This window comes from Rhinichthys klamathensis, unplaced genomic scaffold (assembly GCF_029890125.1).
Source record: "Rhinichthys klamathensis goyatoka isolate OS25496 unplaced genomic scaffold, OSU_Roscu_1.1 h1tg000079l_1, whole genome shotgun sequence".
Taxonomy (NCBI): domain Eukaryota; kingdom Metazoa; phylum Chordata; class Actinopteri; order Cypriniformes; family Leuciscidae; genus Rhinichthys; species Rhinichthys klamathensis.
In genome coordinates this window covers 2855475-2881230 of record NW_026606621.1, presented here as the reverse complement: position 1 = coordinate 2881230, position 25756 = coordinate 2855475, and the positions used below count along the sequence as shown (strand labels likewise).

Below are 25756 nucleotides of genomic sequence, written 5' to 3'. Positions count from 1 at the left end.
TATTATGGTGCAAATGTGGCATTTTGTAAAATAAATGGTATATATTAAAGAGTTGAAACAAAAAGACCATAATAGTGTTATTTATTATTTGCCAGTAAGTATATTATATAATTGTGTTCTTGTCTTATTTTTTGTACAGCTACCACATCAATAGCAACATTTGTACCATACATTGCCTCATTCCACTCTGACAAGGCCATTTTGTTCTAACGCACTGAAGAATGCAAGAAATTCAACAGACAGTATTTCAGACAAATTGCAGACATTCTGAAATGTTTTATGTACAATTTATGTTAGAAAAAAGGCATGTAAAATGATTGTTTACTCTGTGGAATATATAAATATGTACAAACTAATATTTTTATAAATTAAAAAACAGAATACCAAAGACATCTTATCCTTGGGTCAATGAATGGGCAGATCCAAAGCTAACAAACATTTAACAACATTGATGAGGGCATTTTTAAGTGCATTGGTGCACTTAATACATTTTGTAGTACAATATATAAACCCAATTTCCAAAAAAGTTGGGACATTTTGTATAATGCAATAAGAATCTGTGATTTGTTAATTCTCTTGAACTTTTATTTAACTGACAAATGTATAAAGAAAATATTTCCAATGTTTTCACTGACCAACTTAATTGTATTTTGTAAATATAAACAATTATTTTATTTATTTTGATGGCTGCAACACACTTTGGTGCGTTTCCAAACACAAAATTTGGAGACAGAGGCCATCACCTTTCCTTTTAATTATACTTTTTAATCATTTGGGTTTTGAGGATACTAATTGTTGCAGTTTTGCAAGTGGAATTTTTACCCAATCTCGCCTGATATAAGACATCTACGTTGAGTCCGTGGTCATCATTGTCTGATTCTCCTTTGGTAAACCTAGATTAGATTAGAAGATTAGATTGGGCCCAGAGAACTCGCCTGCATCTCTGCTTTGAACAGATGTATAGCTTTCTCCTTGCATAAAAGAGATTCAAGTTGCATTTCTTGATGACTGTGTTAAGTGAAAACGGTTTTTCAAAGTACTCCTGCCATCTGAGGGCTCAAAGGTCAAGCACATTCAATGGAGGTCTCCTGCCGTCCCCTGAACAGACTGAGATTTCTCTGGATTTCCTGAATCTTTTCACAATATTATGGTAGATGGTGAAAAACATAAATTCTTTGCAATCTTGCATTGAGAAATGTGATTTTTTTTTTATTTGTTTGACAATTCCCTCATGAAATTTGGCACAAAGTGGTGAGCCATGACCCATATTTGTTTGCAAAGACAGATAATCTCCTTTTACAGCCAATCACAATACTCTCACCTATTACCAATTCACCTGCTAATTGTGGACTGTTTCAAAAGAGTTTAACTTGGATATTCTATTATCTTTTCACTTTTATTTTGCCTCTGTCCCAACTTTTTTTGTAGTGTGTTGCAGCCATATATATAAAAAAAAAAAAAAAAAAGTTCGTCAGTACTTTTGTCAGTTAAAAAAAGGTTCAAGAGAATTAACAAATCACAGATTGTGGATTTTATTGCATTTTACAAGAGGTCCCAACATTTCTGGAAATGGGGTTACATCTATATCATCTAGGGCTGCACGATTTGGGGAAAATGTCATATTGCGATTATTGAGGTCAATATTGCGATATGCGATTGCGATATAATAAACAAATGGTTTCATGAGTCAACTTGCTTGGTTCTAAAGCAAAATGCACACACAGATTAGTGACAATTCTGAAATGTGTATTTCTCAACTCAAACTAGCAACAACAACTAAATGATTGATAACACCTATAATGATCAATAAGCCATTGATGTCCGGATAAAAAATAATTTAATTTTAATTTAAGTGAACTTCAAACAATCCTCACATAAACCCATAATAAATGTCATATTTACATGTGCTCTTCCTGTCTAACAGGTAGGACACATACAGAAATTGAATTTGTCAAAGTTATCAAACAGTTATCAAACAGTCTGCGCTGCATAAATTATAAATTATATGGACTAAAATCCTATTTAAAGCTACAGAAGTTCTTTGGTCAAGAGCAGTGAGTGTTTTTCTCTGTTCCCTTTGTTCTTTGATTAACTTTACTGACAGAAAGCATTATTGGATGCTGGCCCTTTAAGAGTTGCTGACAGAGACGCGCCTTATTCTCTCACAACTCTTTACGACCATCATAAGACTGCTCTTATGTTATGAAGACACTCGACAAATGATATTTGGGCATAATTGTGTGTGTTATTGTTCGTTCACTTCAAGTGGAAAGAGAACTGTATTCTGGCGCGCGGTCTGTGCATGCGCATGATACTCTTTTGACTTGTCTCGCTGAATGGTTTAAGGCATTCGCATGAATAAGAGCGGGATCATGTAACTAGCCAAAGGATGACAAAAAATAACAGATGCTGCGTTAACAGCCCTAATTTGTTTATTTCATATAAAATCGCAGTATTTTGCGTCATATAATCGCATAGGCTTGACATCGCGATTACGATTGCGATATGATTAATCGTGCAGCACTAATATCATCTAATGGATTTCTGTCTATTGCTCAGATCACTTGAAGGTATGTTGCTTTGAAGTCCGTTCCCAAGGCATTTCTAGCATTACATTTGTAAATTCCTGAGTTCATGAGGCCTGGGTCCTGTATCACCAAATTCCCCTCCTCTGTCATGTGAATTCCATTCTGTGCTGTGAAGCGACTATTGGGTACAAGTGTGGTGCGTCCAGGCAGAGTCCAAGAAATGTCTGGTTTGGGTATACCAGCAGCTATGCAGTTTAGAATCACAGGAGACCCCCTGTTAACTCTGGTTATTGAAGGTGGGGCATGAGTGATTTGAGGTGGAAACACCATAATACTCACTGGATATGACAATGTTGATGATCCAAATGTGTTTGTGGCTTTGCAGGTATATGTTCCTCTATCAAATTTGGAAGTTTCTTTTACCTGAAGTGTGCCGTTAGATAAATATGTTACTCTTCCAATAACTTGAGGCTTGTCCAAGACCAGGCCATTTGGAAGAGTCCAGGTAATTGTTGCCTGAGGCCAACCATCCGCATTACATGGCATATTCAGTGTCTGCCCAAATGAAATCTTCATTGTAGCAGCACTACTTCTAATTTGAGGCTTCTGTCCAGGTTCTAAAGCATAGCGCTTTTCTCCTTGTCCAGCAACATTTTTGGCCAAGCATCGATATACACCTTTGTCAATGACACCTGGTTGCATAATGTGTAAAGTCCCATTTCCCAGGAAGTGAGTGAACCGTTGAAGTTTCATGCCTGGATTCAGTGCTGTTCCATTGGGTAGAATCCAAAGAAACTCTGGCTTTGGTTTTCCTGTAGCACGGCACTCCAAAGAAATGTCATCACCATCTGGTTTGAGAGGAAGAACCTCTATATTTGGCACTGAAAAGCTCGGCTTCTCAGCAAGTGATGCTACTTCCAGGTCAACTGCTAGACTTGCTTCCCCTAAGAAATTCTTGGCTACGCACAGAAACCGACCTTCATCAGTCTTTCGAATGCCCCTCAATTCAAGAGTGCCATTCCTGTGGACTTGGAACCTGCCTCCCAAATATGGGGTGGGTAGAGACATGCTATAAGGTGTGGTCCAGGTGACCTGTGGCTCAGGCATACCTTCAGCTTTGCAGTCCAGCAGCAGTGTCTGGTAATACACTGCTAAAACTTTGTTCTCTGTTCGCCCACTCTGTCCATTGATTTGCGGTCCATTAACATCAACTTGAAGCTTCACATTCTTGATGTAATCTCCGGCTGGGTTCCGTGCCACACAGGCATACTTTCCCTGATCAGCCAAGGTCAGTTTTTTTATGATCAGAGTCCCATCGTTTAGGATTTGGTATTTGACCGAAGATGAGGTAATTATCTCATTCCTTGGTGAGATCCAGATGATCGTAGGTGGTAAAACACCTGTAGCATCACACTTCATTTGGACTGATTGCCCGAAAGGTGCCCGCATGGATACCTGCTCTTTAGAAGATATTTGGACTGAGTTTGGCACCACTTGGACAATTACTTTCATTGCATCCTCCCCCAGGTTGTTCTTAGCGAAGCATGTATAGTTGCCTTCATCCTTTTTTCCCATTTGTTGCAACAAAAGCGTTCCATTCCCAAAGATGATATAGCGCCGGTTACGGGTTCCGCTGTCATCCGACTGAAGGGCATTGTTGATCATGGTGCCATCTGGGAGGCTCCATGAAACCGCAGGGTCTGGAAGGCCAGAAGCTACACAGTCCACCAGGAAGTTGTCTCCATTAGCTATTCTTTTATGTTGTGCCCCATTGTTCTCTATCTTTGGTGGCCTCATGAGAACCTCTACTTGGAACAGCTCCATGTCCTCACCATTTGGTCTTTGATACATGCAAAAATAATTGCCTCCATCTTTCTCAGTCAGTCTCAGAATTCTGAGAGTGCCATTGGGGAAAGCAGTGATGTGCCTTTGTGGACTGAGAACAAAAAGAGATAAATTGTTTACACCTTTTTATGACAGCTGAACTCTTTCATAGTAATTAAGTATGATAGAATAAAATAGCTCATAGAATCCTTCCTACGCTGGCTGCACACCGTGCAACTTCTTTTCCCTGTCCTTTACAATTGTTACTTGTCAGATTTTGTCAGATATGAGTCTAGTGAGATTTTGCCTAAAAACTAAGCTGGACAGAGTGGCATCTATGCTTATTCAGACTGTGTGATACATCTACAATTTTGGTCATGATTGACAGCACTGACTGGGAAGTCCACATCCATTCAGGGGTGCGTTTCCCATATTACGACGTAACTCACTGCATAACTCCGTATAGGGGCGGAGCCAGACGATGTAAACATTAGGGGCTTAGCCCAAACTGGGGGGGGGGGGGGGGGGGGGGGGGCATATATCCAGGGGTTAAATTGGGATTTATTATGTGGGGGTGCTCTCCCTAGGGGGGTACAGGGGTATGCCCCCCCGGGAATTTTTTTGGACAAATAAACCATTAAATGGCACTTTCTGGAGAGTTTTGTGCAAAGAAATGGATAAATTGAGTATTACATGATATGTGGAAAACTAAGTATAAGAGCATATATATACTTTGCATTTTTGTAGTATCAACAGGTATTAGGACATTTAGCATTTACATTACTGTTAATCAGTCAAGAGACACACACACACACACACACACACACACACACACACAGCTTACTCTGCGAGTCTTGGTCTAGCAAGTCTTATATTTCTGTAATTCACACAGATCAAACACAAATATGCTGACTGAATAGATTGCTAGTTTATTTTGAGTAGCCAGCTAGCCGTTCTCTTGGCAGTTTGCTGATAATCCGGTGTCTGAAGTAAAATGCTCAAAACATCTCCTGAGAAAAATCACAAGGACAAACTAGTCTTGGTTATTTAATTTTGATTTAGTCTTATTTTCCTTACCTTGACATTCAAGGCTAGGGCACTTTTTGTACATTTCTGGAACTTTTGCGCGCTTCCACATCCCGCGCAACTAACGTTACGGATCTCCCAGGAACATTCATTATTGCTGCGTACATTTATCCGTGTCACCAGATGCGCATGCACAAGAATACGGCCGTGTTCCGATTGTTCTCATCTCAGCTCCGCCGAGACAAAATAGACATGCCATTTTAAAAATCTTTCATTTATTGTCAGAAATATTTTTTCAAAAGCATCACTTTCATCAAATTTTATGTGACAATTTCCAGTAGGCAACTGACTGCAAACATGTGCCGTGGCTGAGCCAGTAAGCTCGCTACGACGCCGGTGAAACAGCCCGCCAGCAGCAAGCCCCTGATGACAACGACAACGAAGAAGAAGATTTATATTCTTCTTCGTTAGTTTTTATTGGCAGTTGGCAAACAAGTTGAGTGATGCGCGATGCAATGCATACCGTCCGTCCGCCACCACACGCACGGTAATAGAGCTTTTGTTTCATTTTTTGCCGCTCCAGTCAGAAAGACTGAGAGGAAATGAAACAAAGTTGAAGTTATTTTAAAAAACCTAAAAGATTCGGGGCTTTTGACAAAACATTCGGGGCTTAAGCCCAATTAGCCACCCCCTCGCTCCGCCCCTGCTCCGTAGTACTATGAATCAAGTCAAGTCAAGTCACCTTCATTTATAAAGCACTTTTAACAGTATGGAGTGTTTCAAAACAGTTTTACAGTTATAATAGAAAATACCGTAACAGATTGTTTAGGCTTTACAACAGCATTAGGAGGATACAGTTATTGTCCAGCTAAAGTTAGTTTTGATTGATTCACTTCCACTAATAAGATTTATTAACTTAGGGGCCGCTAACACAACACCGTTCTAACAGAAAAACTCTTAACGCACTCCACGCGCTCCACTATAATGAATCGTGGTATTCATTGGTTTTCCGAAACCGCAGTAACATGGCCACACCTGTTGTTTGAACCGCGTTATAGATAAAATGAACTAATTTAATAATTTATGATCTTTACAACAGAATTGAATCAACACTGAACTGACTTTAGCTGAACAACAGCCAAAATGCATAATTTTGAAACAATCTGTATTGTATAAAGTGGTATATAAATAAAGGTGACTTGACTTGACATTGGCTCAACATATAGGACTGAAGATAATCTTTGATAATTTTTTCTGAAGAGTTTTTGCTTTGTAATGTTTTATTTTGACCACTAGATGTCCCCATAGGACTCTCATGTGCCTTTAGTAATCAGTGCTATTGTTTTCTCGTTCTGTGCTGTGTATTTAAGCTGGTTTGTTTCTCTGTATCTTTGCTTAGTTATTGTTGTTCCTAAGCAAGTTACTGTCGTAAGTCTGCTCTTGTTCCAAAAAGTTTTCTTCTGTGCCTTTTGTGCCGGAGTTTATTTTTTACAGTTTTAGGAACCTTTTTCTGAGTTTTTGTTTTGGAGATTGTTGTTCCTCCTTTTGGATTTTTTTTTTTATCCTTTTTTGGTCTGGATATTCTTCTGTTTTTGTGGCTGTCTTGAAGAAAGGGATTTTTTTATACCCACATGCAGTTAATGTAATATTATTATAGTTAATGTAAATTAACAAACAACAGAAAGCGGTTAATTTATTTTTATCACGTTAACATTCAGTATTTAACTGCCGTATACTTTACTCCCGTACACATTCAGTCAGCAGCTTACTCCAAAACATAATTTCTCTGAAATGCTGCTGTAAAGAACATGGCATCTGAGGACTACTTTAACCTTTGTGTCCTGTCAAGACAAACTTTGAATGTCGACGTCACAAAGCTTTGTTTGAAAGTTTACAAAAAAAGTGGTTTTTGATGAGCACTAATGGTTCTGAGCAAATATAGACAAACTAGTTGTTTGACTGAATGTCTCTCTCTCTTTCACACCACACACATTGGGTTTTCATGTTTTATGGGGACATTCCATAGACATTTCTATATTGTAAAAACTGTATATATCATCATCAAGTGCTGTGCTCCTACCCACCTTTTTCCTACGCCTAATGACACTTCTGTTTTAACTTCCGTTAAACTATAAACAGCAGTGAAAGGTCCGCTCTATGGACGCAATAATAAGCTTTAAAAAAATGAAGTGACATTATTCCCATTAATATTAAAATAATTAAAAGGAAATTTAAGTGTAAAAGGATTAACAAATTACAAGAACAAACCATGATTAACCCCAAAAGCTTGATTATTTCCACAGCAATATTATGGGTGTGTTAAATATCACTGTAGTAGGCCTAATATATACTGTATATATATGTGTGTGTGTGTGTGTGTGTGTTATGTAACATACTTTGCCTTAATGAATGTTAACTTAATGCTAACTAAATTACTTGAACATTGAGTGATAATATCTCAAAGTACTTAACAAATAACAAATACTGTATTTACCTACTTTAGAAATGTTACAGTAAACACTGCTAATAGGGATAATAAGTGTAAAGCATCCGTGTGAAAACACACCTGGAAAGAGACGTGAGAATTTGGGGAGAAAAACGCGAGATCCTCTTTGGGAGATATTTATGGGATATATTGTAAATTAAATCGGGAGAGCAGACCACAAATGCACAGTATATGTTGTCTTTTTTTCATGTTACAGCGGAATACAAAGAAAGAATAAAATAGGAGGAAAAGAATGCAGCGACTGCAAAGAGCTCTTGCCATATTCTTGTTATGCGATATCACATTAAAAAAACAAGCGTTGTGTTATTCTTTTGACGTCTGAAAATAAAAGTTTAAGGGAAATTGACAGTTCATTCGGTCAAAATGGCTGATGAGGATTATTTGTAGTGCAACCTTATTGTTTGAAATGATTTGTTTCAGTCTTTTTGAATGGAAGTTCCCCAAACCGGAAGTGCCATAATTCAAAATGCATTAGGTTTGTCAGGAAAAAGGTGGATTGGTTCTTCATTAAAATGTTGTAGCTAAAGTCACAATTTCAGAAATTTGAATAAGATCTTTTTTTACATAATTTAATTTTGATTAATTTTAGTTGTTTGTAGGCATAATAATGAATGACAAATGTTAAACATTTGTTATCTGCTTTAGGTAGCCTGTTGGATAGCTGGCTGAGCATTTAGAAAAATTGCCCTTGCATCCTGCTCTGTTACTGTATTGTCTGGATCAGCAGGGGTTGTTTGGGCTGAGACAGACTGCTTGTTTAATACGCCAGACATTGTTTGAATTCCACTAGTGATGAAGTTGGCCTGCTGTGTGTTTGAGAGCATATGTCAGCTTGAACAATGAGGACCAATAATTGCTCGAAAGAGAAAAGTAAAACACTTCATAAAGGAGAAATAACAATACAGCTGTGACGGCTTGACTTAAATAATAGCACTGTAGGATTGTTATGAAGGGGAAAAGAAGTTACCGTATTATTAAGCAGACAAACTCTTCATTATTTTATATTAAAAGAAATGTTAAAATCTGGCTAGATAGAACATATATACATTTAACTTATATTTAATAGCATAAAACATGTTACCTGTACTGATGTTCCAGTATGGTTTTAGATGGCAGTCTCCAGACTGTACCTCTGTGGGAACCTATGGACTCTGGACAATGCAGGAAAACTGTGGATCCATATGTTGCCTTGACACTGTGTTGCTGGTATAGGCCTTTCCAGGGGCCAGGAGCCTCTTGCCTAACATCCATCTGCACCGTTCTTTTAACAAAACCCACTGGGTTGGTTGCTGAGCACTCATACCTCCCTGAATCATTGGGAGTGACGTTCTTTATATAAAGTGTTCCATTTGGGAAAACAAATATCTGGCTTCCAATAAACTGTGTGGGCTTGATTTGTGAACCATCAGGGAGAACCCACTTAATAAGAGGGAATGGCTCTCCTTTAGCAGTGCAATCCACATATACGTTTCTTCCAACATTCGTAAACATTGTCTCATATGACATCTCAACAATTATTGGAGGTAGCGCTGCAACACGAATGTGGTATGTGAGTGTATCAGCTCCTGCTACATTGCTGGCAATACACTTATAATCACCTTTATTGGAAAGGTTTGCTGAATGAATACTCAGTGTTCCATTTGGAAGAAGAGATATTCTTCGGTCAAGGGTACCAATGTCTCGCACAAACGTCCTATCTGGAAGAATCCATGAAATCTGAGCTTCTGGTTTACCCAAGGCAATACAGTCCAAGCTGACTGGGTTTCCCAAAAACACTGAGACATCTCTGGCCCTTGAACTCATGATTTTTGGAGGCTGAGTCTGGACAACAAGGGTAACTACCATGCGGTCTGAGCCAAATTTGTTTTGAGCTGTGCAAAGGTACTGGCCTCTGTCTTGCAGCTGGACATTTTTAATCACAAAAGTACCATTTGAAAGGACCTCAAATCTTTGTCCAAGTTTTGTGTTGGTCTGAATTGTTGCACCTGTAAAGGAGTTGGAAAAAGAATCAAGCATAAACATCAACAAACTAATAAAAACATGTACAAGCCAAACACAGTTTAATGATAGACGTTATTACAGAAAATAATTACAGCTGTAATTACAAGCAAGTTTTTTTTAAAATATACGTACAATGTAAAAACATTTATGCACACAATAAATGCATTGTATCAAACGATTCTTTTAAAGGGGTCATATGATGGTTCTAAAAAGAACATTATTTTGTGTATTTGGTTTAATGCAATGTGTTTACGTGGTTTTAGGTTTAAAAAAGTCATTATTTTACACATACCGTACATTATTGTTGCTCCTCTATGCCCCGCCTTTCTGAAACGTGTCGATTTTTACAAAGCTCACTGAAAAGCGTGGTGTGCTCTGATTGGCCAGTGATTTAGTGCATTGTGATTGGCCCGAAAACATTAAGCGTGTGACGGAAATGTCACACACCTTACCATATTTGGAACATCAGCTCCCAAAGCAATAATGACTGGTGATAATGTTGGTACTACCTTATAAATTCGAGCCCGAATCTGATCCGGTATCCGGTAAATGCAGATGACCAAGCTGATCGATCAACTTTGCCAGCGCGACTGGACCAGAACTTATCAGAGTGGTAAGGTTCTATTTCATTGGGGACATAATTACTGATTATAATGACTTCTCTGTGTCTGTGAGTCAGAAGCGCCAGAATGTACTTGTAAAAGATGGAATTACCCCACTTTTTAGAATCAGCCTTTGTGCACAGCCGGCCTTGTATTCTCGCAGGTTCCGGAAACAGTCCTCCTCTCGCAGGTTCCGGAAACAGTCCTCCTCTCGCAGGTTCCGGAAACAGTCCTCCTCTCGCAGGTTCCGGAAACAGTCCTCCTCTCGCAGGTTCTGGAAACAGTCCTCCGAAAAATGCGCAGAACCTGCGAGAATACAAGGCCAGCTGTGCACAAAGGCTGATTCTAAAAAGTGGGCTAATTCCATCTTTTACAAGTACATTCTGGCGCTTCTGACTCACAGACACAGCCTGTAAGTATGTTTTCGTATTTAAAGAATTTGCTACGGACTATACAAACGCGAGTTTTAAGCAGTATAGAGTATCGCTTGTTTGTCATTTCTACGATCACAAATGCGTAACCACTGTTTTACTTTTAATTGTGTCCTCTTTTGGAAGGCCAAACAAAGTAGTTTGGCTTTTGCAACAAAAAACACAGCATCTCCATGACATGGCGGCGCCGGCGGCAACAATAATACCGCGAGAAAAAAAGTTACGCCTTCTTTCTTTGCATATACATTTGGGCGGTGTTTTGAAACTCTGCCCCCACACACTGACATAGATTTGTGGGGGCGTGTTTGAACGAAGCGTTTTAGAAGGGCGTGGCCAGGGGCGTAGCAGCCATTATAAAAGTGGGGGGGACAAAATGGTGTGGTGATGTGACCCAAAGGTCAGTCCTTCCAGAAAAATGCGGATTTTTTTTGTGATTGTTGCGGGCAAAAATCCTTGATTATGCGGCACGTTTTCTTAAAAAATGCGATGGAATATGCGGGATATTTATGCAATTTTATTGCGGGAACTTGCAAAAACTGCGGTTTGATGAAAAAGAGAAAAACTGTTCTCACTAGGCTACTACTACCTTAATGTAAAGAGTCATTTCTTATTAATTCCTATGATAAGCAAACATACTACATCACAGAAAGTGCTGGAATATTTCATCTTGTTTTATTTTTTGTTTTATAAACTTACAAAACATTGATGAGTCAAACAAGTTCTGTAGCTTTACAAAAGGAATATGCTACAACTTCTGTAAAAATGAATAAATAAAATATGAAAAAAAATGTTTCCTGTTTTACAGCTTTTCAATGATGTTCATGTCGCGTAATTACGTCACTTCATAATGTTCCCAAGGCAACAGGGGGAAATGGCTGCTCTTGAGTGAAGTAAACGCAACATTTTTCAACTTTCTGCTAAGATATGTAACTTTTTTTGCAACAAAAATGCGGGGATTATGAAATCATGCAAGCCCCACATATTTTGCGTGGAAATCGTCAATTTATGCGTCAAAAGTGCGGCGTATTTGAAAAAATACCCCCGCATAAATATGCAGACTTTGGCTGATTATGCATTGAATCATGCGATCGCATAATCGCGTTTTTCTGGAGGAACTGAAAGGTGATGTTCATAATAATAAATTCTAGATGGAATAGCAATTGCCATTTTACAGCACCCTAGTGCCAATTTTGGGAACATGCCATGATAGCTTACAGCAACCTATTTTTGTGAAATCATACTCGAAATAAAAAAAAATATTGCAGGACTTGGGACTTTCAGACCACTGTGGACATCTATACTTTATTTTTATGAAATAATGATATTTTATGATATTTATTATATTTCAGTTAAACTACACTTGAACAATAACTTATCTTACTTCTTAACAGTTGAACCAAAAAAAAGGTGTTCAATGAGTAGCCTATACAGATTACATCTAGCCTACAGTAATTTTATACAACAGACATTTTACAAAAATATATCAATAAAACCTAAATCAATGTATTCGGTATTGGACATCAATTTAAAATTGACATTAGATGTTGAATTTACATTGAATTTGTCACCCGACGTCGCAACCAAAATTTAACCAAATATCAACGTCTTATGACGTTGTGTGCCTGCTGGGAATAATCTGTTATGTCTCATTTAACAGACGCTTTTATCCAAAGCAACAAGTAGGAGAGCATTTAACACACACTCGACACAATCCGGCGCGACGAGGTCCATACAGGTTCTGTTGTCTTACACGTCTTACTGCGTTACACAGTAGGTTAAATCATAACAAGGAAACTTTACGTGTGATTCATGTCATCGCGACATACTGTAACACATTATACTTACAGTGTGTGTTTGAAAAAAATGATGTAATCGTCCTCTGCTTTTTTTCTGGGGGTGCATTAGACGGCCAAACAGGAAGCGACTAAACGAACACGAAAATTCACAAGAGCAACTAAAGATTTGAAGCTCATGTCAGACGCGCCCAATAGATGCTTCGCGCTGTGATTGGCTGAATGTTAGTTCACTCAAGTCTAAGTAAAAAATCCGAGAACACGGGCGGAAATATTGGCGCTGGGTCAAAAAAAAATGCGGGGGACAGTCCCCCCCGGTTGCTACGCCCCTGGGCGTGGCTAAGCCTTAACTTTTACAAAGAATATCTCTTTAGGTTTGAGACTTTGAGTTTTGTAACTCTGCAGATCTTATACATGCACAAACAGCTACATAACACACACACAAAAAAAGGAAAACAAGAAATCGCATCATATGTCCCCTTTAAATGTTAGTACATAGTAGTTAAAGACACCTAAAATAAAGTGGGACCAAATTATGTTTAGCTCTCACAATGGGGTCTTTCAGCTTTTTTACAGCTGCTAGTGAACTTCCAAAACAGGGGTATGTAGAGTGACCTCTAGGACAAAACAAATTTATCTTTTATAATATAATATATAATTATCATTTTCAGTTGCACTCTAGGGTCACTAAAAAAAAAAAGAAGAAAAAAAAAAGTAAAATTGCATGCTGGCCAACCTTTCTCACAAAGAGAAGCCGCAATAATAATTCTGGAATCTTTCTAGAAATCTTTCTAAATATTTTATGGTTTTATTTTCAATAATTTTACACCAAGTGAAAACTGTCACATACATGTTCAATTTGGCTAATATAGTTGGCCAAATAAATGTGATCAGTTTTGGTATTATCTTGGGCAATTATTAAGCATGATTAAGCATTTGTTTACTGTCAAATTTAAGCACTCTAAAAGGGGATCTCATCTTCCATTCAGATAAACGCATCCACAGAAGTTTTGTAATGAAAAATCGCCTAACCTGTTGAAACTTTGGTCCATGAAACAACAGGTTTGGGGTCCCCAGATGATCTACAGGACAAGAGCACATCTGCCTCTGCTAGAGCAGATACAGTAACGGATTCAGTTGATGTGATCCTGGGTTTGACGCCACTGCCCATCAGGTTTGGAAAGGGAATCGCAGTGATCTTTGTTCCAAAATGACTGTAGTGCCAGCGACTACCATAGGGTACGCTTGCTGTGGAAGGTGGTTTGTTTGTATATGCTAGTAAGGATGGGGGAGTCACAGGCTTGTAGGTGCTTGGGACATTTGGTGCTTGGTGAGGCTGTGGGGTGGGATAATATGTCCTTGACTTAGAAGTGACAATCTTTCCCAGCTGGGCTTGTCGATATGCATCAAGCTGTGATTGTCTATATCTGTTTCTGAGCCTGTTGAAAAGTAAGTGGTTGCGTACATTAGACGAGCTGACATGTGGAGCTATGGTCCTCAGAAAGGAAGCTGTTGCTGACCCAGAAATGTAAGCTGTGGGCTTTGCTGTTTGAGCAGTGATTTCAGGCCAGTTGGTGACCCCTGCACCCCTTTGTTGGAAATACCAAGTTTTGTCTTGGGAGTGGTGGTGCCTTGAGCTATGAACTGTGGGCCAGAAGGGAATGCCATAGTTCTTGGCCCAGAAGGGAGATTGAGTGTAGGGATGTGGTGTAATTGAGATTTGTTTTTTTGGTGTATTCTTTTGGATTAGCCAAGGGTGAATAGGCACACCTTCAGGATGCATTCCCCAATTGTAAACACTCGGTTGGTCCACATTAGTTAAGGTTGGTTTCCCAGTAGTATGTGCTCTTTTTGTTTCTGAAGCATTTATGTTGCTGGTTTGAAGATTAGGGATGGCTGTTGCTGAAATCTGCCTTGTCTTATTGTCATTTGGGTGGCTATTAGTTCTAAAAATTATCTCTCTGTTTTCATGCCCATACCTGTTGATCTGTCTGGGGGCAAGTGTAGCAGGAACTACTTCAGTTTCTTGCAGAGGTATTGTACTTAGGATTAGGAGCTGAACAATGTGTTTCGTTTTGCCTTTAAATTCATTAAGCTTCTCCTTTTTTATGAATGTTGTTATAGGTGTTTTAAGAAGATCTTCTGTGACAGCCATGGTTAAGCTTTCAATTTCTGGGTAATGAGTAGGAGAAACTTCTAAAATCAATGATGTTTTGTTTTGGGTTGGAGAATAAGAGTTAGTGGTCACAGTCTTGACTGGAGATTGGGTGAATGGTACTGCTGTAGTGTAAGCTTGGGTGAAATTTGGTCTCTTTGGACGTGGTCTACGTGATGGCGGCCAACGGTGCCTATATGGGAATCTTCGTCTTTGGTTCCAGATGGAATTATTGTTAACCCTTATTTTCTTTTCTATTGTGTGTCTGTCTACCTGTTTTACCAGCTGTGTCTTAGGCTCAGGTACAGTTGTTGAGTCCATGTGTACTAAAGTCAAATCTGAAATGTTAGAATCACTTGCCTTGTAATTAGATTTTTCTCCTTGTGTAGTTTCTTGTTTTTCGTACTCACTTTGGGGTGGTGGTTTCAGCTGTTTCGCATTGTAATTGTGTATGCTTGAACTTATGCTGGGACTGCTTGCTGTAACATCTGTTTGAGTAGTTTCAAAGGTGTCAGCTGTCGAAGGGGTGGTGGTTGTAGTCATTGACGACTCTGTCACTGTTTTTGAGGTTTTTGTAATTTGTAGTTGGGTTGTAACTGGTGGCATGGTTGAGAGTTTAGCATTAGCTTTCGCAAGAATCTGTTCCCAGCGGCTGGGGTCAAGCTCTTTGACAGAGTTATTCGGTTTTCTCACACTCTCCTTTATTTTATTTTCTTTTGCATTTTGTCGGACAATTCCCTCTCTGTATTTTCCACTGACCCTCTGAGGTGTTAGTTTAGCAGTTGGTCGTTTGATTTCTTCATATCCTGACCCTTCGCTGTCCTCACTCTCAAAAAGCGGTAATTCGCCATTAGATACGGTAACACCTTTTTGTGCTTCTTCCTTTTTACCAGTTACAACAATTAGATGAGACAACATATCAGCCCCATAGAGGTTAGCTGCTAAACAGCTATACTCTCCAGCATCTTCGTAAGTCAGTGTTTTGATTATCAAAGTATTGTTCTGTGACACGTACACCCTTCCTTTCATGTCTGATGCTTTGAGAATTTGATTGTTTGGAAGGTACCATCTTGTCTCAATTGGATGAGGAGATGTTACTAAACAGGGAAGACTAAGAGTGTCCCCATTCTCCACAGACATCTTCTTTCCATTTAAATCACTGGGACTTAACAGACGCATCCTGACTGTGAGTCTATAGGACATGATGTCTACATTAGTGTCTGTCCTCACAAAGCAATGATAAAGTCCAGAGTCTGCTATACTTGCATTTTTGATTACTAGCCTGTAATTCTCCAACCTTAATTTATGGGAATCAGTTTGATCCACTGTTGTTAAGTCTGGAAGCATCCACTCCACATGCTGATGCCCTGTGCTGAGCACACTACAATCCAGACTGACTTCAGAGTGTTCTAGTACTGACTGAATTCTCCCTGGAGCTCCTCTTTGGATCATAGCCCAGGAGGAGACCACATCCTCCTCATCCCCTCTTCCAATGATGTTCTTTGATATAAAAGTGGAGAAGTTCAACACCAGTTTTTTAGTTGTAGTTTTGCGCCTGTTCAGCTGAAGGGTGACCCTTGGTTGTAAAAGCCAGGCTGGTTCAGCTATTAAGTGTCCTTTGAGCTCTGTAAAATATGGTGATTCCTCATTTGAGGCTTGAGAGTATTGAAAAGTCACCTGGGAAGAATTTCCAAGTCTGGTTCCCCGTTCCAAAATAGCTGGGCTCTCGTAGTAATAGGCAACTAACCTCCAAAGGTTCTGAAGAGCATCTCTATCGATCTCACACTCCAGCAGTGTACGTAGAGTCACATTTACAGCAATCTCATCTGTTCTCCTCACAGGCTCCCACACCATGGAGGTGTCTTCAACAGGACGTGTTACATTACAAGCCACGTGTGCTCGATTCCCATGGCTGTCAGAGAGAATAAAGGTCAGGTGGCCAAGAGGACGCTCCAAGTCCTTGATGTATGGGGAATCTGGCTCCTGATCTTCCCACACACTACTCTCTCCGATTTTTAGAGGGGACTGAAGGGAGGGTTGGCCACAGGTGAGTTGATTGGTTGAAAGCTGCAAGATCTGGCTGTTATTCAAAGGCTGTGGTGAGGCACATGCAGCACAGTTGCCTGCATCTCCAGAGTCACGGTCCTTTTTGCACTTAATAACTCCTAGAAAGAGAGAGAGGGATAGAGAATGTTTCAGTAAAAAAAAACTTTGCTTTGTTTGCCTTTTCAGTTATTCGCAGCCAGTAGAGTTGTATACATTCAACCTTAAATTTAATGTTGCAATACAATGCATCTAAGGGCCAATTCACACTGCACAGACAAACGCCAACAAAAAAAAGAAAAAAAGATTGGCCGTTAGATTTATAATTTTATGAAAATTAAATTATTGTAACGCGAGAGTGCATCCATTAGTTTTATTAGATTTTATTCCCATTATATCAAATTCTGAGTGAGTGATGCAAAGGTTGGAAAATACAATCTTTTAGTTTCACCCTCATGATTTTTGTCCCACTCCAAGAGCCAATGTAAGTGGCAGTCACAGGCCCAGGGGTTTCCATACAGGGATAGGACTTCCAGCCTGTGCAAGTGCTGCAGAGTTCCAGGCAGCAGGTATTCTAGTTGGTTGTCTGCCAGGTGCAGGTGCCGCAGTCCTGAGCTCCAAAATGTGCCCAACACTGAGACAGTAATAAATGTGTGAGAGTGAAGGTCCTGCAGTCTATTTCCCTCCAGTTGCAATAGCTTTAATGATGTGAGTCCTCTGAATGAAAAGGGCTCAATGAAGTCAATATGGTTGTGGTCTAAATGAAGCCGTACAAGGCTTGTCAAGCCCTCAAACAAACTGGGATCAACTCTTTTGAGTTTGTTGTAGCTCAACTTGAGTATCTGTGCCGAAGAAGAACAACAGTTACTCAAATGCTATTTCAAAGTCATGTCTCATAACTATTTATATAGTTTTATGGAAAACTAGAGACACAAAGAAGCTACAGTACAGTAGTTAAATATAATGTGTTTTCTTTTGTACATCTCATATAACCATATATGAATATATACCTGGAGGGAACGGAGGTGGTAAAAGGATCCGGAAGACACAGAGGAGATATCGTTTCCATGGAGCATAAGCATTTCCAATTGCCGTAGGTTCACAAAATCTGAAGACCCAATCGTGCCAATGCTGTTATAGCTTTGCAGTAGACAAAGACGATTAAGGAAAAAATGTTAGCTTAAGACATATCACATTGGTTACCCCTTAATTTTGTAAGATACAGAGTAATCAACACCAATTTTGAATATAATTTAATCAATATAATTTAATTAAATAAATTCATACAACCACAAGTGTTACAATACCCTTTTTTTCTTCATTTTGAGTATCAACTTCTTTTTGTTTTGAGTTTTGCTTAAAAAGTGTGGTTATGCTGTGTGACTTAAGCGTTCATCTTGGGGCCTCCTTATATGCACATTTGTATTTAAACAGGAATATGTTCGGTCTGCCAGTAGTTCTTTAGCTAAAAGCAAAAGCCAACAACACAGTATAGCTTACCCTAAGTTGAGTCTCTCTGTGTCCTCGGGTAGGTTTCGTGGGGCAGAGGGGAGGTGACGGAAGGTACAGTGCACTTCCTTAGGGCTGGGGCAACTACAGGACCTTGGGCATGCGTGCAGGTAGCATGATGGCAAGATGAGCAGCAGATACAGAGCTGCCAACATCAGGAGAGTAGGTACACCCACTGGAGCCATGTCCTGCTCATGCCATTATCTGATTTAGGAACAGTGTGACTGCAAATCACATACAGTACAATGTAAGCAATTTGTTGATACAAATCAAGTAACAGCAATCAGTCTACAATTTCACTTACAAAAGATAGAAATAACAAAATTAAAATTAAGCAAAACACACATTTAAATGTTTAAAAGAATATTTGAACTTAAGTTGGATTGATGTTGAATGTCTCCTAGAAACTTTTTGATTTGCCATGTGACAATACGCCTGAAGTGTGATGACTCATAAACCTCTGAAAGTTGTGCCCATGCTTGACTAGCAGAGATAACATATTGCAACATTAAAAAAAGAAAAGAAAATCCACATATGTCTCTTGAAAGAATTACTAAGAAACTGTGATTCAAGGAACATACTACACATCAGTTTATTTGATCCGTTACAGATGTAATGTAATCAATTATAATGACAATGTGCAAGTACTTAGTTTCACTAAATAAAAAAAAGGTTATTTATTAATATTAATAATCTGTAGACACTGTGAAGTGTGACCTAATTTTACCAATTATAATTACTGCACATATTTAGGAATATTTACTGTGTTGTACATACAACATATAAACTGTTGTGGCAAAAATTCATCTCAAACAAACATCACTGCGTAAGAGACACTCATAGTCAAATTATATAAAATAGAAGTATTTATTCTTGCAAGAATAGGAGCAGTCTAATACACAGTTGTTACCCTGTGCAGAAGAGTGACACACCCCCAGACAGACTGAACTAGCTTTTATCTTAGTTTCAAGGCCTTCTTCCCCCCAGAGCCTTCCTCCCAGTAGTTTTCCATACCGTCACTAGTTGGCCCATAAGCCCCCCTGCACCAAAATGGTCATCTAGGTCAGAGGTCCTTGTTCGTCTGTTCTCTGGAGTGTCTCCCTCTTCTGCCTCCCCAGGTACATAAACAGAATCTTCTCTCACTACAAGTGAGACACACATGTGACATTCTTTGAATCATCTATATTTTACTAAAGATCAATGAATATCATTAAAATTGCCACTACAACTCCTCACTTTTTATCATTCTGATTACCCATAATCACAATAATAAACAATAAAACAAATTTTAAGTCATATCATCACACTTATTCTATTTATCTCTGATTTTTGCATAAATGATCACTCTCCTTGAACCTGTGAAGAAAAGTTTAGAATGAAGAAGCATAAGGCTGTTTTTGTGGGGGAAAGACCCCGTAATATTTTAGCTAGCAAGTAAACATTTTTACGACGCCGGGCTAAGCGAGAAATCTCTGTTCCTGCGCTCCTGTAAACAGACCCTCAGTCACGCCAGTAAGGAAAAAGGTAGTTATAACATAGTAAGGAAACAAACAGATAAAAGTATAATAAAAATCACTCAGTTTCAAACCCTATCTTTGTACGCCATCTCGTAACACGGATGACCGCTGCTTGTAACCTTCTTTAAATCTTTTGCCCTTAATCTTTCTCAGAAAATAAACAAAATAGAAGAAAAACAAACAGAACATACATTTAACACATCTCTCACTGTAGCTCCCGCTACATGTATCGTCACATAATTTTGTTCATCCTTGGGATAGACTGTCATTTTCACCAATTGAACAGACAGCATGTTTCACCTGTCACTGTAATCATATTCACCCATGAATAACAAAATTATTAGAATAACAATCCTAACTCCTATCATTAAGCCTTTTCCATTAATCTACGCCCATCTCCATATTTCACCTCGGTTTTCCTAACCATATTTTGTTCACTTCTAATTCAATTTAGTAAGCTCTATTTAATGCCATATTTAACAAAAATCTAACCAGAGAAGTCTTATAATTTTATCCATTCTTCTAACCAATGCAGTTGTTCAATATTAACTCTAATATTTCCATTACGGACACAATCAATACATTTTCTACATTTACAATCAAATCAATACCTAGTTTGATTCAATCAAACCAAATCATCACAAAACCAGATTCTTCTGTTAAACTTAAACCATCAGTTGTGTTGATCATCTCGTTCGCCCCACGGACGTTCTGTGTTCTTTTACCTTTAACTTTTAATTCAAACATGCTGTGGTTCTACTTAATAAGCTTCAACAATTATCCCTATAATTTACATTAATTAATAGATCTTCTCTTCCCAAAAACATTTTCCTTAAATATTTCCTAATGAATAAGTAACCAATCAAATCTTTTGATCTACTGTATATCAATACTAAGCCCTATTTTGATTTAATCAAATCAAATCCTCAAAATAATCACAAAACCACATTCTTAAACCATTAGTTGGTTCACATCCTCCTCCAGGCGTGTTGATCATCTCGTTCGCCCCATGGACTATGGGATGGTTGTGGCCTGTTGGTGTAGGTGAGAGGCTTGGACCCAGGTGTCACACTCTCCAACCATTTTCTGATCCTTATAAGGTTTTCCCTTATATCACGACCGCACCCCCACTGGAGTGACCTGTCACCTGTGAATGGAGACCTTAAGTAATTTGTTAGTGACCGCTTGACAGCCGCTCGTCCCCTTTGGTGTGACCTGTGGAATCAACAACCTGAAACATTATCTCCGGATAATTTCTTGCTCACTTAATAGCACTCGGGGTCCTTTTACCCTGAAAAACACATATCCACTTTGCTTACGTTAACAAGTCAATATTCATACATTTGGAAACACAATCAGTTCAGCTTGATGCAATCCATCCTGACATTCTGTAAAAGGAAAATTTTAAGTTATGCGCTGCGCAGGTGTAGCACCTTTCTTCCACAATAATAACCCAGGCCAGGACAGTTAGCCAAATTCATCCATAATCCATAAATTCATCCTGTCTCCCAATCCTGCATGCTCTCTGTAAAGAGAAACAAATTTCGAGGTTATTGTCAGATAGTAAAGTACGTAGTTTCTTTTGTCTACTGTTCTCCCGTGTCCTTCGATGCCCTGGCGTTTCCTGTTGAAACAATCTTTGTTATTGGTGTGTGCAGCACACTCACAGACATCAATTTTGTTAGGCAGAAAAATGGCTTCTTTCAGGGCTTTTATCCAAATACCCCTAGTGTTCTCCCAACATTTATTCAGCAAATGTGAACCCCTTAATAAACCATATTTGGCAATTGTTATACCATCCCCCTTTTGATGCACGACACAACTCGAGCATCAATTAAACATAACATTTAACATAGTGTTTTTGATAAAGTTTGCCATCAACACTAATCCAAACGTTGTCCTTAAGACAAATTTCCTCCAGACATCTTTCTCTGCCTCTGAAACAAAAATATTACATTCTTCACTTAAAACCACAATCTCATCTTCTTATCGAAGTATTTGAAAGGCAACGGCCCTCAGTCTCACATCGTATTCTGCTTTTCAGGCCTGTTGTTTGGTCTCTCAAGTCAGTCATCTACAAACATTTCCAAAGTCATCAATTTTCCCTATCAGGTCAGGTCGTGCTGTGCAGACTTGGTCAATGTCAGTCAATCGTTTCTCCCCCTTTGTTCACAATAATCATAAATGTGAGAGGCTCTCTTGATAATTTCATGTTGACTTAGCCAATATGTCACTTTGTTGTTTCCCTCAAATCTACAACATTTTCATTTATCTCAGCCCATGCCAGATGGTGATCTACAACTACACAATTCCAATTTACTGATCTTCAAATCTACATTATGTATGACAAAATTATTACTACCAGACAGAGCTTGATGGCCAATCAACTTAAAGCTTGTCCCATGTTCTGTATTGTCTTTTCATCAGAATTATCAGCTTCTTTAAAATTTGTCATTTGCCTTACCCCATCTGTAATGATAAACTCATTCCAGAGGTTAATGACGCAATATACACACCATTCAGGTGGAATATTAGTGCCCCAAACTAATACATACAAGACATAAAGTGCTGTCACTATCACACGCACCCATTCTAGACACACATATGTTAACTGCTCATTCTCAATGTTCACTTTTCTTTATATTATTGCTAAAAGATTTAAATTTTAAATAAGATTTTAACCTTTCCATTTTTCCTGTAGCTTCTACCTAATTTTACATGGTCTTTTAACCACTTTCAAAGCACGTCTGTTCATTATTCATTTGATTTTTAACAAGGTCAGCTGGGTTGTTTTGTTTCATTATCATTATTTTGCTTCAGCTTGCTCTAGCAGGCCAATAATGGAAAGACAGACACAGTTACCATCCCTTCCTCTGCTCAAGCAGTCTCTCTCACTACAAATAAATAATCTTTTTCAACAGCCTTCTAAGGCTGTAACTTAGACAAAATGTAATATTAAATTAATTACAATAACCTTTGACCATTCACCTTGTTATCCAGACTTTTCTCAAATCTACAAAAGCTGTCTTCATCTTTAGCCACCACCATGTCTAACGACCTTCAAGAGTTAAAACTATGTTATAACATATTAGTTCAAAATCAACACTATGATTTTCCTTGCCCATAAGGCAAACCAGTACATAAAAAAAATTGTATTACTGTCTCCACAACAACTAATGGGAATCACTTCATGGCCTCAGCTGGCTCTTGAAAGCCCACTCCTGTTCGCCCTTTATCTATAATCTCCATCAGGGTGTTTTCCCCTGGCATATTTGCAGACGCTTGTCACAATAAAAAAAAAAAAAAACAAGCCATACAATGAATGCGGTTTCTTCTGGCGAGTGGTGTGTAGAGGAAACTCACATTTTCCGGGTCAGACCGCCGTGACTCGTCACAGCGCATCTCACCTCTCAATGCTCTGCTGACCCCGGTGGCCTCCAGTAATCAGCGCTCAACTCTCATACCTTTCTCACAAATAACACCTCCATCCGGAGGTGCCCAATGTTCGTGACCCCCTGCGTTAGGCTGTCCCCTGGCCAGGAAGATCAAACCCGTCATTGAGTAGCCACTGTACACACTGGTGACCGCTCTTTCCCATCACAGGCTGTTTGCTTCAACAGAACTCAGCTGTTTTCTAGAGCTTAGGAAAGGCACGTTCAAGAGTCACCAGAGCCATTCGGATTGCCTAATAGTGTTCACATAGGGAGACAGATTAATAACAACAGTATTTAATCACTTAAATCCATTAACCATCTTAAAAGCAGAAACCTAGCTGCTTAGATTTATACTCAGTGAATTTAGATCACAACCGTACATTCAGTGTACTTCATCTGTAGCCGGAGCCATCGGTCCTGAATGGTGGAGACTAAATGAGACAGAGAAGTTACTGGTCCTAAAAAACTTCTTTAAAGTCATTCAGTTTTACTTTTAAAACAAATTGCTCTCTAAATGGTTTCTTTTACCATCTCTGTGTCTATGATTCTTCAACTGACACACTGTGCTTTACACATTATCACAGATAACAGCTTTTAGCTGACTCATTGAATGAGAGAGACTCTGAGACTCTATTGGATGGTACACTGCTCTCTTATATACTTCTAACATCAAACTTTTATCTATTATCTTTTAACTCTATCCCAGCTTAAGGCATCTTTGCCAGAAATTACATACGGTTTCAAATAAACATATTATTTATATTTGTCTTTTGCCCACCTCAGGGAATTTAGACATTACAAATTTCCACTCAGATTGAGTCTCTGTTGCACTGGCAGTTTCAGGCACAGCACACATCAGATTTTAGATAAGCGAACTGTTTCATTACAGCCAATAACAAACTTATCTTTTGAAAGCAAAACATCAGCTCTGTTCTTTTCATGGTCAACACTAGCAGGCCTTTTTTGTTTAATCAAATGCCTCTCTATACATTTTACATTTCGCAACTGTTAATCCTATAACACTGCTTCTGCTTATTTGTTCTTACATAATGGTAATTATTCTAGTTCTCAATAACGTTTCACATTTCTCAATCTCAATTTTAGTTGTCAAGTTCTCAATTACCATAACTTAATATCTGACCTCAAAGTTTTCTCTTCTAGGAGTTTATCAGTCTCCAATCAGGATTCACTAACTAACTTTTACAAGGCTACTGCCTCTTTTGCAGTTATTATAAATCATCTTTGAGATCTGTCTCTCTATATTACCTTTACATATTTTGCAACTCACATTTGTTGCAGTCATTCATTTTGCATCACCCTGTATTCAATTCACTTATAAAAATTACTATTATAGATCTTTTCTTCAAAAGGATTCACTTTAAGATCAATCTTTTGACCTTGTTTTTTATCTCTTATTTCTCAGACCAAAAATTGTCACTGTCGTCATTTAAACACTGATCTATTTTCAAACCCACACTATTATCAGAAATGTGTCACGTGTTAAATGGTCCTGTTGACCACAGTCAAGACAATCTCTGTCATCTGGTTGGTTCGTGTGTCAGCCTCAACTACAGCATCAGACACCTTGCAGTTTGATCACTGTGAGCTTCCAAAGGGCTTCAACTTAACACGCCCTTGAAGCAGTGTGTGTCCCATTCAGGAATGTAAACAGACCCACTGATAAGCAGTTCTCTGTATTCCTTTGACCATCCACCAATGGCGGATTCAATCACAATAGCCAAATCATACTCTTCATCATTATTATTGGCAGAACATAATTTCATGAGCAGCACAGAAAATGCTCAAAATATTCGAATTTGTTTTCTGTCTTTACCTTACTAATTTGGTATTATCATCAACAACACTAATTACAAGTACTGTTGCTGTTATCCCAGCTTATCTTTTACAAAACATCATCTGCAAATCTCTTCAAAGTGAGATCTTCAGAGCAGAGCTGTTTACAGCATTTGCTCTCTTCTGTCTCACTATTTATTTACTTATTTATTTTCCCGGACTGTTCAGTTACTCTTCATAAAGTGTAACAATTTGTACATCATTATTTTCATTTCCACTGGTTTGAAGCCTTTTTCTTCCATCACATTATTGTCTCAGTCTTATCTCTACTGTTTCTCCAAAACAGATTATATTACTCAGTCCGTAAATTACACAGACAACCATTATAGCTACTTGCTTCAATACCCTTATTTTCTTAACATTAATAAAATAAAGCAGATATATCATCATTTCAATCATTATTTTATCAAAATCTAGAATTGTTCCCCATTCTGCTTAAAACATTCTTCATATCATGTTAATCCCTGTCAATCATACAATGCCTTATTTTATTCTAAAACTTTTCATATCATTTAAACATTTTACATTTGACT

The 25756-nt window shown here is 38.5% G+C and overlaps 1 protein-coding gene across 1 annotated transcript; it reads right to left on the bottom strand.

Annotated features, from left to right (window-relative positions):
- Positions 1-1528: 1528 nt before the first annotated feature.
- Positions 1529-18676, bottom strand: si:ch211-159i8.4 (matrix-remodeling-associated protein 5). Its single transcript, XM_056251222.1, has 7 exons — positions 18410-18676; positions 17920-18049; positions 17361-17751; positions 13744-17031; positions 8966-9869; positions 2525-4464; positions 1529-1581 (listed from the first exon to the last, which is right to left on the bottom strand). Exons 1-6 carry the CDS (start codon positions 18601-18603, stop codon positions 2556-2558), a joined length of 6816 nt encoding a protein of 2271 aa, XP_056107197.1. The 5' UTR covers positions 18604-18676; the 3' UTR covers positions 1529-1581; positions 2525-2555.
- Positions 18677-25756: the final 7080 nt, after the last annotated feature.

Bases quoted from the DNA above. Each gene is read 5' to 3' on its own strand.
- si:ch211-159i8.4 (XM_056251222.1), bottom strand. From the start codon at position 18,603: ATGGCTCCAGTGGGTGTACCTACTCTCCTGATGTTGGCAGCTCTGTAT. The intron at 17,032-17,360 runs GTGAAACTAAAA...CTCTCTTTCTAG, and splicing joins GTGGGACAAAAATCATGAGG to GAGTTATTAAGTGCAAAAAG. The intron at 9,870-13,743 runs GTTAGGCGATTT...ACTCCTTTACAG, and splicing joins ATGGACCAAAGTTTCAACAG to GTGCAACAATTCAGACCAAC.